Below are 15437 nucleotides of genomic sequence, written 5' to 3'. Positions count from 1 at the left end.
CTCTCTCCTCACTGTGCCCCCCTCTTCCCCGGCACAAGCCCCCTCCTCCCGGCCCACTGCGATCTGCTGCCACCTGGCTTCTACTGCAGCTGCCTCCCTGGACTCCTCCACACCCACCCGAGAGGGGCAGGCACAGCATTCTAGAGGCAATTCAGATGCTGGCATGAAGGACAGGGAGACAAAGGACAGACCAGCCCTGACCAAGCAAAGCATGTGAAATAAATGAATCACCAAATGGATAATGGATTGGAAATGAATACTGCATGACTGGTCTGGAGAGACAGGAGGGGGCTTTGAATTCCCTTTTGTTCCTTCCCAGGAAAAAGCTTCCAGGGCAAGGGGATGTTCAGGCCACGCCTCTGTTTGGAAGGGAAGGCAGGGACTGGGTCCTGATTTGGGCAGAGCGGGACTCTGGAGCCCAGAGAGGGAAAGTGACTCCTTCAGGGTCGCAGCGCACATTGGCCACAGAGCTGAGGCACAAAACAGATCTCCTGACTTCCGGGCAGGTGCTGTCCTCACCCAGTTCTGCCTCCCCTGCAGCCCTGCTCGGGGGCCGGAGGACCAAACTGGGGCACCTGGAGGCTTGGGCACTGTTTCATTTTCTGAGCCGCCTTTGAGCTGCATGCACAGGAGCAGGACGCCTCTGAGGGACAAAAATACTTGAAACGCAGCTCACGGCTCTCTGGCCTCGCCCATCCCCTCTGCTGGCAGGTTGCTAATCAGGCTCCAGCGCCCTCGCCCGCCCTTGGGGAGACAGAGGCCGCTGCTGCACCCCATCCTGAGACCAGGGCTCCGGGAGCCTCAAGCTGTGGTTTCTCTGCCTGTGACTCATGTCTGGGAGTCAAAAATGCCCTGAAGACACAGCCCGACGTCTTGGGAGGTGCCCAGCCTCAGGACCAGAGCCTGCCCGGAGAGGGTGCTTCCCGGGACACAGGGGCTGGCACCTGCTAAGCTGTACACATGGAAACATGGGGACGGGTGTGACCACCAGAGAGGGAAACTGAGGCCAGAGAGTCTGTGTGATTTGCCCAAGGTCACACAGCAGGTAAACGGCACATTCAAAGGAGGCACAGATTTGACTGTTCACAATCACACAGTAAGACTCAAGGTCTCACTGGGGTACTCTTTACTCCCATTTTACAGATGGAGAAACTGAGGCTCCTCAGTTCTTTGAGGAGACCTCTCTGGGGTGTAAAAAGGGAGGCTATTTGATTGTGTCCCCAGGGTATCCTCTAGGACAGGCCTGGCTGGGTGGACACCATCGCCACCTAGTGGCAGGGTACCTTAAACACAAGCAGAATTCCTAAGGCTGGGTCAAGTTCAACCCAGGGCTAAAGTTCTGTGTTTTCATTTCTGTGTCCTGAACAGTACAAACGTGCGGTTCACTAACAATAATTTCTTTTATATTTAGGCTATGGTCCTGGGCAGAGTGCACCATTTATGTCATCCTTAAAATTAATATTCCAGAGCCAGACGTGGTGGTGCATGCCTGTGATCCCAGCATTCGGAAGACTGAGGCAGGAGGATTGCCATGAGTTCAAGTCCAACCTGGGCTATGTAGTGAGTTCAAGGGCAGCCTGAACTACATAGTGAGACTGTCTCAAAAAAAAAAAACAAAAAGCCAAAAATTAATACTCTGGGGAGGGAAATTTGTGTACTGCCTTGAGTTTTTACATAAGTTGTTTTGTTTGCATCTTTTGTTCTTGTTTTATTTATTTAGTACCAGGGATGGAGCTCCGGACCTTGTGCTTGCAAGGCAGGCAGTGGCACCACTGAGCTAAATCCTGGGCCCTATTATTTTTTGAGACAAGGTCTTGCTGTGTAGTTCAGGTTGGCTGTGAACTCACTGTGTAGCCCAGGCTATTCTTTATTTTTGGTACGGGAGATTGAACTCAGGTCCTTGTGCTTTCAAGGCAGGCAGCGGAACCACTGAGCTAAATCCCCAGCCCTTTATTTTTATTTTGAGACATGGTCTCTATAAATTGCTGAGCTGCCCAAGCTGGGCTCAAACTATTGATCTTCCTGCCTCAGCCTCCCAGGGTCCTGGGATCACAAGTGTGTGCCCCACACTGTTTTTAATAAGGAAATGAGGCTTATGAAGAGACCTGGAGGAGATGGCTTTGAGCCCAAGCCTGTTTTTTGTGACTAGAGAGGCCACATTGGGGTCAAGCTCCCCCGTCCAGGACCAGAGAGGACAGGGACTTGCCTGAGGGTCCCCGCTAGTCCAAGGCAGGCCTGGGTCTGAAACCCTGGTCTCTGGAGTTTTAGAGCTGAGGTTCTTTCTGATCTGGGGCTGCAGCTTAGCTTCTACTTCCTCCAAATCAAGCCACACTGGAAGGAGAGGCAAGATCTGTGCTTCAGGGCAGCCCTGGGCTCCTAGCTGCAGGGATCCTTCCTGCCCCCCAATCCCTGGTCCCCAAGCCTGGGACTTCCTCCCAGCTGGACCCCTCTCTCTCTCCCAGCTGAGTTAGGCTGGGAGGAGGAGCAAGAGCCTGGCAGCTCACCACACACCCTCCTGGCCCTCCCCGCTTTGCCTGCTGCCCAGCTCCCGAACCATGCTGAACGTTCAATCCTCCTGTCTCAGCCTCCTGGGACCCTGGGATTACAAGCATGTAAGTGCCACTGTGTTTGCCTGAAACCTGCTATTTTTAAAGCTCTCCATTGAGTTCAGGCTACACTTTGAGAACCTGAGCTCCCCAGTATTTCCCGTCTCTCAGTTCAAACAAGTTCAGTGGCACCGGGTAAGGGAGAGAGCCCAGAGAACAGGCTGTTTCCAGGGGTCCTCAAAGCTCACCCTGGAGCCTTGACGGCCTTGATAGGGGATGAGAAAGCACCAGCCAGTGGGATCCACCTGGGGCAGGCAGCCCAAGCATCACCTTGAAGGGACAAAGGCAGGCACAGAAGGCAACTGGGCCCAGCGTGGCTCTGTGCAACCACGGCTGGGGACACGGAGCTGCCATATGGTGTCGGCCTGGCCAGGGCTCCCAGCCATGCTGAGGAAAGCAGAGGCATCGGAGCAGAAAATGCCCGGCGCCTCCTCCCTCTGAAGGTCCAGGCTCCCAGCCTCGCGGGTCCCCACGCTTGCGAGGGGGAGAAAAGACGACCTTGGGAATGACCTTCACTCCGAGAGACAGCCTGCATCGCTGGCAGCGTCCCCACTCTAAGCGCCGGCGGCTGAGGGGAACAGGCCCGGGAGTGGTGCTGTCCTCGGCCCATCGCCTCCATGGCAGAGCGCCCAGCTCCCTTCCAGGGCAGGGGCGCATGTCCTGCCGGCCTCGGAAGGCCTGCGAAGGACGGGCAAGCTCGACGCCGGGAGCCGTTTCCTGTCCGTCCGTCCCCCCCGCCCTGCGCGCTCCAAAGCCCCAGGTGGAAGCCGTGGGCCTGGGCCTCGTCCTTTCTCTGCCCCCCACCGCCCTGGGGTCAAGGGCTGGAGGGAGCAGCCTTCAGCGGGCCAGGCCAGCTTCCAAGGAGAGAAGCCACACGCGGACCCCTAGAGAAGCTTTTTTTTTTTTTTTGGTATGGGGGATCGAACTCAGGACCTTGTGCTTCTGAGGCAGGCAGCAGAACCAGTGAGCTAAATCCACGGCCCTGCCCAGAGAAGCTTTTGGGGACCTTCTAGCCGAGCCTTGCCACTAGCTCAGAGAGTGACCTTGAACGACTTTGGCATCACCAATCGCCACGGACAATCAGGGCATGGTAGCGCACTCTGGGAGGCTGAGGCAGGACGATCGCAAGTTAGAGGCTAGCCTGAGCAACTTAATTTAATAAGACCCTATCTCCAAAAATAAAAAAAAAAATTTTTTTTGCCTTTTTTTTTTTTTGGTAATGGAGATCGAACCCAGGGACACTGTGCCACACACACAGCCGTTTTTAATTTCTTTTTTTTTAAATTTTGAGTTTGGGTCTCATTAAGTAGCTAATTTGCCGATGCTCGGTTTAAACTTGGAGTCCTCCTGCCGCGGCTCCTCTGAGTGCTGGAATTACAGCACACGCCCAGGTCTTTCTTGAAGATAAAAGTTTCATTTATTAATTTTATTTATTTATTTATTTTTTGGTACTGGGGATCGAACTCGGGTCCTTGCACTTGCGAGGCAGGCGACAGAACCACTAAGCTAAATCCCTGGCTCTATTTATTAATTTTTTTTAAAGATCCATGCATTTTGGATCATAAGAGATCTTATGGGGAGGGAGGGGAAGGGAAAGGGGATGAAAAAGGAATTAGGACCTGTGACGCAATGTACCAACCCCTCACAGGGAATGTAAACATTGCGTACTACAAATGCGTCCCAATAGGAAGCAAGCTTGGCCTGGCTCTGCTGGATCATTTGCGCAGTCTCAGACGATATAGGAGAGGTCCAGAGGTTGGCAGGTGACAGTGAACGGACCAAGCCTTGTCACCAACGTGGATCTGCCCGGTGCGCGTCGTCCTATTCCGGGCGATCCCCAAGACAAAGGCCCCAGGCTGTACAGGTGGCCCTCGCTGGACTCGCCGCGCTCACCTGGACACTGGTCACTCTGGAGCTGAGGACGGTGAGCGGGCGGAAGGGACAGCCCGCGAGGTGCCAGGAGGCGGGCAGGCGGGCTTCACCCGGAGGGGAAGCGGGCCCGCCACTGTGCGCATGCTCGGACGTCTCCACTGCCACCTGCCGGTCCCGCCCCGCCGGGGCTCTAACCCGCCGGCCCCGCAGAAGCAGACGGCTGCTGCAGGAGGGAGGAGCAGCACCTTGCCCGAGAGCCGGTCCAGGTGGGGAGGGAGCCCGGGTGTCTGCCGAGGACGTGTGCCACTGTCACAGCCAGGTCACTGCGGCCCCAACCCCAGAGCCCCAGGAGCGAGAAGCCACCCCACCACGGGCTCCCTCCACTCCCCTGCCACAGATTTGATGAAAGGCCCAGAATTCAAAAGGAAAGGAACTTGGAGATCTTTATAGGTCTCAGTTTACGCATTCCCACCCTGGGGGACCCCGGAGTCCTGGGACCCAGAGCCTGGCCGCCACCCTCAGGAGGGGCCTGGGGTGTTACAGATGCGGCAGGTGCTGGTCCTCACCTCCGGCTGCCTACGGGCGAGAGCAGTCTTCACAGCTATAACCCAGCAGCCAGGCACAGGTCGGGCCTGGGCTCCATCACCTGTTAATGGATAAACAAAGTATGACCTTTCCTTCTTTTGGTACTGGGGATTGAACTCGGGGCCTTCACTTTCAGCTGCATCCCCAACTCTTTATTTGTTTACTTTTAAAGACAAGATCTCACTAAGTCACTAACTTGCCCAGAGTGGCCCCAAATTTGAAATCTGCCTGCCTCAGCCTCCCAGAGTGCTGGCATTACAGGCATGTGCCACTGTGACCAGTGACAGTATGGCATAGCTTTCAATAGAGTGCATCTCAGTGGCTCCAAGTACCTGTTGACACCTGCAACACACGTGATTCCCACAAACCTAATGATGGAGGGAGTCAGCTAGCTAGATACAAAGTACACACTGTGGTAATGTCCGTGGTGGTGCACACCTGTAACCCTGGTACTTGGGAGGCTGAGGCAGGAGGATCTCCCAGAGTTTGAGGCCAGGCTGGGCTACCTGGTGAGTTCAAGGCTAGCCTGAACTACATAGTGAGACCCTGACTCAGAAAAATAAAACAAAAAAGAACAGAGTGCACTTGGGAGTAGGGGGTTGCTGCTGGGAAAGGGAGGTCGTTGGGATATTGGCCATATTCTGGATCTTGGTCTGAATAGCTGTTCACAGGGATTCACACACACACACTGAAGAAGTGTGACAGAAAAACATGGTGGATGCCTAAGTTTTTTGGGTTTTATTTTGTTTTGAGACAGGTTCTTACTATGTAGCCCAAGTTGGCCTGGAACTCCTGGAGATCCTCCTGCCTCAGCCTCCCGAGGGCTGGGATCGAAGGCCTGAGTCTCCATGCCCAGTTCCTTCTTGCCACTTTCTAAAGCAGTCCTAAAATTCTCTTTCATGAGTGTCTTTAGTCGTGTCCCCTGGCTGCCTCACTGTTATGAATCCTTTCCAAACACTTCCCTCTCGTGGTCATTTTGACTTCAGGGAAGAGGCGGAAGCGGCACAGTGGTAGATCTGGTGAACAAGACGCACACCATGGTGCTTTGACATGCTGGACGGTGCAGGGCAGCACTCACCATATTTTAAATCACGCCTGGTAAAGACACTCAGGAAAGAGCACTTCCAGAACTGCCTCAGAAAGTGGCCAGAAAGATGGGATGGGATGAGTGTGTTCAAAGAGGGAGGAAGTATTTTACGGGGATTAATGGCAATCTCTTTTACTGTAATGATCTTTAAAAAAGTAATCATTCACTGTATATTTGGTCACGCCTTGAACATACATGTAAGAACGCCTTGAGTTGTAACCTACAGCTCTGTTCACTTTATTACGAGTATTATTTAAAAAGTAAAATACTGTCTCCTGGGTCCCGCTCTGAGGGTGCCTGGCTTGCTCCATCTGGTGCGTGGCCTTGCTCAGCCAGCCTTCAAGCGTCCAGGGCATCGGGTGGGCACAGGGCCAACCCCTTCCTCCCAGGGCCGGGGTCCCTGCCTGGTCTTGGCCCAGCAGGAAGACCCCTTGGGGAAGGGGAGCCAGACTGCATTTCCAGGCTCCTCCCCTCCACGGGGCAGGAAACACCCGTTTCCCTGGGGCATGGTGGCCCATGTCTAAACACACACTTAGTGCCACCAGGACTGAGCTCAGCATGAAACCTGACCGATTTCCGGAGGTGAGTGGGCCCTGCTGTGGCCCCGTGAGGCCCCATTCTTGGGAGTTGACCCCTTCCAGCTTCTCCTCCAAGCCCGAAGCCTCCCCAAGGGCAGCAACTGAGATGTCACCTCTGCCGCTCCGTCACTCTCAGCCCCTGGCCTGGCGCCCCATCTCGGGTGCATCTACAGCTCGCTGTAGGGCCCACGTGTGCCCCGGTCCCCGTTTTGGCCCAGCCACCTGGCCCAGCCCCCTGGGGCTCAGTGCCCAGCTGCTGAGTGGAGTCAGCAAGTTTGGGATGTGACGCTCTGTCATCTGAGAAGTCTTTTGTTTCGTTTTGTTTTCTTTCTCAGTACTGGGGATGGAACCAGCCCCTTTGCACTGAGCTACGTCCCCCTTTTATTCCTTTTGCTTTTTGAGATAGGTTCTCACTAAGTCACTAAATTGCCCTGGCTTGGCTCAAACTTGTGATTCTCCTGCCTCAGCCTCCTGGAGTGCTGGGATCACAGGCGTGTGTCATCCCACCCAGCTCTGAGAAGGCCTTTGGGGGACGTTATCATCGGCCCCTTTGTTGCTCAGTTACCTCCCAGGCCCTCCTCTCCCTGAGATTGTTGTTCATATCTGAAACACTCAGAACAGAACATGGGAGCCATTGTGCTAAACGCCGGCCATGGGAGAGGAGAAAGGTGCGGCCCAGCCCACAGTTAGGTGCCCCCCAGGGATGGGACATTCCCGGGAACACACCAGACGAGGGAGCTGGGTGCTGGGCATGGTGGCGAGCCCAGCCTGGGCAGTGTAGCTGCTCAGCGAGACTCTGTCCCTAAACAGACAATAATAAGAAGGCCTGGGGTGTAGCTCAGTGCAAAGGCCTGGCCTGGGCCCAGGATGGGGTGGGAGGGGTCTTGGATTTTTCTGAGTGATTTGAGAGCCTCTGGGGGGACTTGAGCAGCAACATATTTGCTGTTCTAGGAGGAGCACTGTGAGTAGTAGGGAAGGGGACCTGGGGCCCATGTCTCTGGAGACTGCATCACACTGCAGCTGCCCGTGAGCCACACATCTGCCTTTCTCTCAGTACTGGGGATCAAATCCAGCCAGGGCACTTTACCACTGAGCAGCATCCCAGTCCTTTTTTTTTGAGACAAGATCTCACTATGCAGTTCAGGCTGCCCTTGAATTCACTATGTAGCCCAGGCTGGTCTCCAACTCTCGGTGATGCTCCTGCCTCAGCCTCCTGAGTATGGAATTACAGGTATGTGCATGCCCGGATCCCACATTTGTGAAACAAGCTCTCGCTAACGTTCCCAGGCTGCCCTCAATCTTGTACTCCTCTTAGCCACTGAGTAGCTGAACTACAGTGGGTGTGGGCACACCCACTGGCACACCCACCTTTTTTTGCTGACTGCTTTTAGTAAGCCCATTAGACTGATACACACCTGTGATCCTAGCACTCTGGGAGGCTGAGGCAGGAGGACGGCACGTTTGAGCCCAACCTAGACAACTGAAGTGAGACCCTGTCTTGATGTAAAAATATAAAAAGGGCTGGGGACGTAGCTTAGTGCAAAGAGCCTGGGTTCAATCCACAAAAACCACAAAAACCTCCTTATCTTTGATGTTTTACTTCATCATAATATGTTTAGGCATGGGTTTGTTTGTTTGTTTGTTTTGGGGGCCTTTTTTTTTTTGGTACCAGGGATCAAACTCGGGACCTTGTACTTGCGAGGCAGGTGGTGGAACCACTGAGCTAACTCCCCGGCCCTTTATTTTTGAGACAGGGTCTCGCTATGTAGCCTAGGCTGGCCTCGAACTGGAGGCTATTCTCCTGACTCAGCCTCCCGAGTGCTGGCCTTACAGGGGTGAGCCACCACGCCAGGCTGTAGCTCTTTTATTTTTATTTATTTTTTATTTATTATTTTTTTGATTTTTGATTTTTAAAAAAAGATTTGAGGGAGGGTCTAGCAAGTTGCGAAACTGCCCAGATTGGGCTCGAATCTGCGATCCTCCTGCCTCAGCAATGATTTTTATTGATAAAAGCAATTAGAAGGTAGTTCTCCACGGCAATTTCCCAGCGCATGCGCCCTTAGCAGCTTCGTCCCTCGCACCGCCCACTTCTCAGGCAATGCCGAAGCCACCCCAGGCAGCGCGGGGTCCTGGCAGGAGGCGGGGCCGCGCAGCCCGGAAGAGACGCTGGGGATGCGCATGTCCCTTCCTTTCCAGCCTCGGCTTTGGTCCCTGCAGCCGACGCGGTGAGTTCCTCTGTAGTTAGGGTTTCATCGGCCCCCATCCAGGCCATCCTGCCACCATTGCGACCGCCCGTCCCCAGGGTCAGGGCCGGGTGCTTCTCTGCTCCTCCTCACTCACCCATTTCCAAGCAGCGAGAGCAACTGAGGCGCAGTTCAAGGAGTTAAGGGAGCTCTTATAGGCAAGATTGGCGTCCGGATGGCGGAAGACCGAGGGGAGTTTGAAGTCCTTGCGTGGCGGAGACTAGCAGGCGAGGCTGGGGAGACAGAATCTTGCCTGCATTGTTTTCCGGCAGGACTTTTCTTGCTCGGGTTTGCGCCCTGGCCCGGCCCTGGGGCCCTAGTTTGGGGTAGGTAGGTTTAGGAAATAGGGGTGTCAGGAAGCGAGGGCTTTTGTAAAACCTCTGGATCCTCGTTGTGTACGTAAGGGAACAGCTTCGGGGTTTGCACCATGGTAGGTACGGTCGCTGACGTTCCCGGGGGGTGGGAGATCTGAAGCGTCTGTGCCCACCCCCAACACCCGGTTCCAGGCACCGCTGTGGTTGTGAAGGTTGTGAAAGTGGAACCCGTGCTCCCTCTCCATTCAGTTTTAGTCCTCCCTTCCTCGTGTCTTGTGCCACTACGGTTAACCCAGTGGCAATGGCTTTGTGGGGTCGATTTCAGGTCTTGCGTGGCCTTGATAGCCGAACCCCAGCCACCTTGCTCAGAAGCGCCCATCACGGTCTCTTTCTCGCAGATGTTGATGCCCAAGAAGAACCGGATCGCCATTTACGAGCTCCTTTTTAAGGAGGGAGTGATGGTGGCCAAGAAGGACGTCCACATGCCCAAGCACCCAGAGCTGGCCGACAAAAATGTACCCAACCTTCACGTCATGAAGGCCATGCAGGTAAGGGGCGGGATGGAGATGGAGGGATTTTAAACTAATGCTCCAGGCAGATTCCAAGAAACCAGGACAGCCCTGGCTACTTGCTGCCTTTCAAGTGCAGAGCTCCAGACTTGTACTTTAATTTGCTTTTCTAGCACTTTTTTTTTTTTTTTTTGGTACCGGGGATCGAACTCAGGTCCTTGCACTTGTGGGGCAGGCGTTGGAACCACTGAGCTAAATCCCCGGCCCCATGTTTAATTTGCTTTTGAGCTGGTCTTGCTGTGTGTTGGCCAGGCTGGGCTCAAAGGATCCTCCTGCCTCAGCCCCCTGAGGAGCAGGGACTGCAGACTTGCATCACTGTGCTCAGTCTTAACTGTTTTGTGCCTTACAGTCTCTCAAGTCCCGAGGCTACGTGAAGGAACAGTTTGCCTGGAGACACTTCTACTGGTACCTTACCAACGAGGGCATCCAGTATCTCCGTGATTACCTCCACCTGCCCCCTGAGATCGTGCCTGCCACCCTGCGCCGCAGCCGGCCCGAGACTGGCAGACCCCGGCCCAAAGGTAAGGTGCAAGCACCGTGTGGTGGTGTGTGCCTGTAATCCCAGCACTCGGGAGGCTGAGGCAGGAGGAATCACTCAGTTCAGGGCCAGCCTGAATTGTATAGCGAGATCTTGTCTCAGAAAACCAACAACAACAAAGGTGAGGTGCGGATAACTCCCTCCCAGGGCCTGCTGGAAGCTGCTGTGTGTGGGGACAAGAGTGACTTTGGTTCGGTTCTGGTCCCGTCCCCCCCCCCAGTCAGCTTTAGCGGGATTGTGGCATACAGGGCTGTTGATCCAGGCCCCAGCCTTGAGCAGAGGTCTTCAGGTCCTCTGAGGGCACTCAGCGTGAGTGGCAGTGTGGCTGGCTTTCTTCCCCACAGCCTGTGCCGATACCCAGACGGACACATGTGGATGGGGTGTGGGCTAACCGTTCTCCAGCAGGAGAGGTTGTGCTTACCCCAAGAAGCCCACAGCAAAGCAGTTTACTAGGCACGAGAAGAAATTTGGAGCGTTTCTTAGCAAGGGGAGCAGACGTTGTAAAAAGTTGGTGAGCAGATATATGGAGAGTCACAGTGTGAAACCGTAGTGTCATGCTGGGAATTCTCTTCCAGCTCCTGAGGTTGTTGCTGGCTTGGGGTCGCATTTTGTCAAGATGATGGCTCTTCTCGCATGGACTTTGTAGTCGCTGCAGAGAGTTTGTGGGCCGAGGTGAAAGGTGCCTAGATTTCTGAACGCGGTGGTCATGGGACTGTCGGGCTCCAGAAACAGGGAAGCTCCCCAGGGATCCAGTTCTGCTCCTTTAGGGGCAGGATTCTCTGTTGGATCTTGGAATCCCGCAGGGAAAAGCAGGGTCTGCTCTCTCAGATTCCCATCTGGAGGCCCAGGTGGGCCTGGTATTTACTCAGTCACTGGCCATGGAGCTATTCATCTAATGCTTTAGAAATCGTGTGCTCTAATCATGTCCAGGGATATTCTGGGGTAACTAGGTAGGGGGAGTATTACTTTCCATATTTATGAGCATTTTAAGGTAGATTTTAGCTTTTAAAATCTGCTTTGAGCTGGGTATGGCGTCACACGGCTGTAATCCCAGCACTTGGGAGGCTGAGGCAGGAGGATCACTGAGTTGGAGGCCAGCCTGGGCTACACAGCAAGACCCTGTCTCGGGCAGGGGATTTAGCAAGCACTAGGTCTTGAGTTCAATCCCTGGTACCAAAAAAAAAGACCTTGTCTCAAGACAACAAACAAAACCCTGAGCCTGGGTTTGTGGTGTAGCTCAGTGGTAGGAGCTCGACTCCTGGCATGGCTCTGGCCCTGGGTTCCATCAGAAAACCCAAATGAGGTCTGTCCAGGAGCCCCAGAGGAACTGAACTGGGGGTTCTTGGTGGCTTCTGAGTTGTGTAATTACTGCTGGAATTGGGGCTTCCCGCTTACTACCCGACCTTTCTCCCTGCTACACTCAGTTTTCCATTTGGAGGGATGGGTGAAATTCAAAATCTTGGCTATTCAGATGTTTTTAGAAATGGCCACATTTCTGGAAAATACTTTCATGTTAAGAAATTATAGCAGAAAAACCTGGCCCTGAGCTACGTCCTCAGCCCTGTTTATTTATGTGGCATCTCAACTGAGACGTGGGCTTCTTGGCAGCACAGGCGCGAGTGTGTAGGAGGCCCTGTGCCCGCCGTGCCATCCAAGCGTCCTCCTGTGCTCACCACGCACGCCTCTGTCCCCGCAGGTGTGGAAGGCGAGCGCCCCATGAGGCTCACGAGAGGGGAGGCCGACAGAGACACCTACAGACGGAGCGCCGTGCCCCGTGAGTGCTGCGCCGCAGGGCTGGTGTCGCGGGGGAGCTGCAGGTTCTGCCTTGGCCCTGATTGGGGCCGGGAAGGTGCCAAAGAGACTGACGAGAGTCCTTGGTGGCAGCAGCGAGGCTCTGCTGCCCGCTCCCCTCTTGTGGTTCCTCACACACGAGATGGAAGTGGGCCCTTGGTCGAGAGGGAGTTAGTGATGGCTCACACCATGGAACCTCGGTCAGGGCCAGGCCTCAGCGGGGTCCTGTGAGGGGACTGGGCGTAGGTTTGGGCGGGGAGCGACTGACACCTCTGGGCAGGTGTCACAGGGCCGAAAGGAGACTGATTTTAGGCCACTGTAGTGGCCTTGGTCCACATAGGCTGTGTGTGACAGAGGGTCCTGTAGCTGTGCGTCCACCCTCCATCTGGTAGTCTGGGACTGAACCTGGGGTCTTTGCACTGAGCTGCGCCCCAGCCCTGTTCTCTGTCCAGGTGCCCAGGGAGTTCCTGGAGGCAGGGCCCTGGGGAGGGGTGGGTGGGCGGGCTTCCTGACTGCCCTGCGCCTCTGCACCAGCACCCACCGCTGTGTGTCCCGCCTTCCCTTCTGCCCCCGCAGCGGGGCTCGGGGCGGTGGCTCTGAGTGGCTGTCTCTTTTCCAGCTGGTGCCGACAAGAAGGCCGAGGCCGGCGCCGGGTCAGCTACCGAGTTCCAGTTCGTGAGTAACCCTGCCCGCCCCCGAGAGCCGTCCTGTGTGGGGTGGGGGGTGGGGCAGGCCCTGTCCCCCGTTCTTATCTGGATCCCAAGTGAGTTTCAGTGGCCACAGTAAACAGATTGCTGGTGAGTCTCGGTGCTGGTGCTCGCCACAGAGCTCCTGACCCAGAATTCACGTCAGGAACCAAAGTGGCCCGTGGGTGTCAGGTTCCTGGGTAAACCTGGTAGGGAATCAAGTCATCATCTTGCAGATGTGGTCTTGGGCGGGTTCCCTTCCGCCTGGGTTTTCCATCCACTTCAGGCCGGTGATAGCTCTAGAGGTGACTGGGAGGAGGCGAGGGCACCAGGACCGAGAGTCCTGAGCCCGAGAGAACCCTGACGTTGTGTGCTTTTCCTTGCAGAGAGGTGGATTTGGTCGTGGACGAGGGCAGCCACCCCAGTAGAGTCCGGAGCTGCTATTTTCTGTTGAATAAACGTGTAGCGGGAGAACCTGTATCTGCGTGTGCATTGTGTGCTACTGCGAAGCCCGAGTGGAGCTGCTCAGGGGTCACGGGGGAGGGGGCCAGGCGCCTGCCATGCCAGCTGTGCCCACTCAGTGGCCTGGCATTGGGATTTCGTGCCTCCTCTAGAGGTGCTGGAGAGGAGAAAGGAAACAGTGCTCTAGGGTTCTGCACAGACGGGAGGAGTACAGTGCTATTTAAACTGGAGCTTACTGGGTGGTTTTTTGGAGGGAGTAGGTTATAACCCAGGCCCCTCACACTGAGCTACTTTTCTACTGTATTTTCTTTTTTTTTTTTTTTCTTAGGCAGAGGTCTTGCTGTGTTTTCCAGGTTGGGTGATCCTCCTGCTTCAGCTTCCCGGAATGCTGAGGTTACAGGTGTGCACCATACTAGGCAAACTCTGTCAGTCTTAAAGGTTAGGGTTTATGAAAACGACAGGAGCAAATGCACAGAAGCAGGCTGGGGTCCACCTTGGTAGTAGAGTACTGTCGGGCTTGAGACAGGATCATTGTGAGTTCAGAGAAAGCCTGAACTACATAGCCAGATCCTGTCTCAAAGTTTTCAAGATCTGGGCATGGTGGCACATGTCCAATCCCAGCGCTGTGGAGGCTGAGGCAGGAGAATGGTGGAGAGGTCAGCCTGAGCTACATAGCAAAATTGACAGCTATTGACTGAGCAGCTGGAGCTCTTGTTATCAGGTGCCCTTGAGGGGCTGGGACCTTGGGTTCTCTGGGGCTGCTGACCCAGCACGTGACAGGAGAAAGGGGCCCAGGCATTGTTTTCCAGGGCTGATGCCAAGTGCCAGTCTGGTGAGTGCCAGAGGGGCAGACAAGACTTTCTGTGGCCCTGCACACAAACACCGCCTGGTGCTGTGCCACAAGGAAGCCTAGCTGGAGCACTGGGGAGGCCGAGGCAGGAGGATCACTTGAGTTGGAGGCCAGCCTGGGCTACATAGCATGTTCTACCCCAGCCTGAACTACATAGCAAGACATTGTGTCCAAAAACAGCAAAACGATGAAAATCTTAAAACTACACAGATGATTTGCTGGTCACCTGCCGTCGCGATTGTGCTTTGGGCCACTAGGTGGCGGCTGATGACAACTTGGCTGTCAGCATCAGAAAGAGAGGCAGTGTTTGGGGAAGCTGTTTGGTCAGTCCCGGCTGCACCGCCAGAGATGGCTTTTCACCCAGTCCCCTGCGGGCTTGGTGAGGTCGAGTGCTTCCTGTCCTCACTCGCTAAGTGGTCGCGTAGCCCAGACTCCAAAGCCTGGGTGTTTTCCTGGCCCTGAAATGTTAGTTTCCCAAGCAGGGCAGGGCTCTCTGCAGCCCCTTCCCCCGTGAGTTAAATTGGCTCCAGAATATATTGGAGATGAGCTGCGGCCTCCAGGGACACCCAAGGGTCCTGAGTTGTCAGCATGGGGACAGACACTGTTAGGGCTTGTGATTAGACACCCCCCAAATCTGCCTGCTTTCTCCGGTGACTGACTTAGTGCGTGTGATTGAATCGGGCTGGGGCTGGCCCGAGGGCACCAGGACTAAGGGTGTGAGTCCCACCCACCCTGAGTAGTCTGGATAAAAGTGGCATAAAGGCACTATTCAGGCCCCTTGCTGGTTCTGCTGTCTTCTGTTGCCCCTCGGCCCTGGTGCTGGCCGATGGTGGACTGAAACCTCTACCCACCTTGAGCCAAATAAACCTCTTCCCCCTTTAATTTCAGGTGTCGGGGATTTTGTCTCAGCAAGGAGAGAAGAGTAACAGGCATTTCCCTGCAGGTGGCCACCCATCTGTCAGCCCCTCTCCTGGGACAGAAGATGCCCCTGCCTGTCTGCTTCTCACGGTCTAGTTGGAAACAACATCCAAGCTGTGTACCGAGTCTTTAACACCGAACACTATCCTCAAGGCGCATCTCAGCTGGGTACACGGGGCAGGGGAGGCCAGACGGCTTTTTTTTTTTTTTAAGGCAGGTTCTTGCTGTGCAGTTGAGGCTGGCCTTGAACTCACTGTAGCCCAGGCTAGCTTTGAGCTCAGAATCCTCCTGCCTTAGCCTCCTAAGTGCTGGGATCACAGGCATATTGCACCACATGT

The 15437-nt window shown here is 54.9% G+C and overlaps 1 protein-coding gene across 1 annotated transcript; it reads left to right on the top strand.

Moving 5' to 3' along the window:
* Nucleotides 1-8802: 8802 nt before the first annotated feature.
* On the top strand, nucleotides 8803-13349 carry Rps10 (ribosomal protein S10). The gene is made up of 6 exons (XM_004846755.4): nucleotides 8803-8953; nucleotides 9684-9833; nucleotides 10204-10375; nucleotides 12089-12166; nucleotides 12803-12858; nucleotides 13256-13349. Exons 2-6 carry the CDS (start codon nucleotides 9684-9686, stop codon nucleotides 13295-13297), a joined length of 498 nt encoding a protein of 165 aa, XP_004846812.1. The 5' UTR covers nucleotides 8803-8953; the 3' UTR covers nucleotides 13298-13349.
* The last annotated feature ends 2088 nt before the right edge of the window (nucleotides 13350-15437 follow it).

This window comes from Heterocephalus glaber, unplaced genomic scaffold, assembly GCF_053883595.1.
Source record: "Heterocephalus glaber isolate CG9 unplaced genomic scaffold, H.glaber_assembly_v1.0 deba00001141, whole genome shotgun sequence".
In the NCBI taxonomy this organism is placed as follows: Eukaryota; Metazoa; Chordata; class Mammalia; order Rodentia; family Bathyergidae; genus Heterocephalus; species Heterocephalus glaber.
The sequence above is the reverse complement of the archived record's forward strand: the minus strand, read 5'-3'. Positions and strand labels throughout refer to the sequence as shown.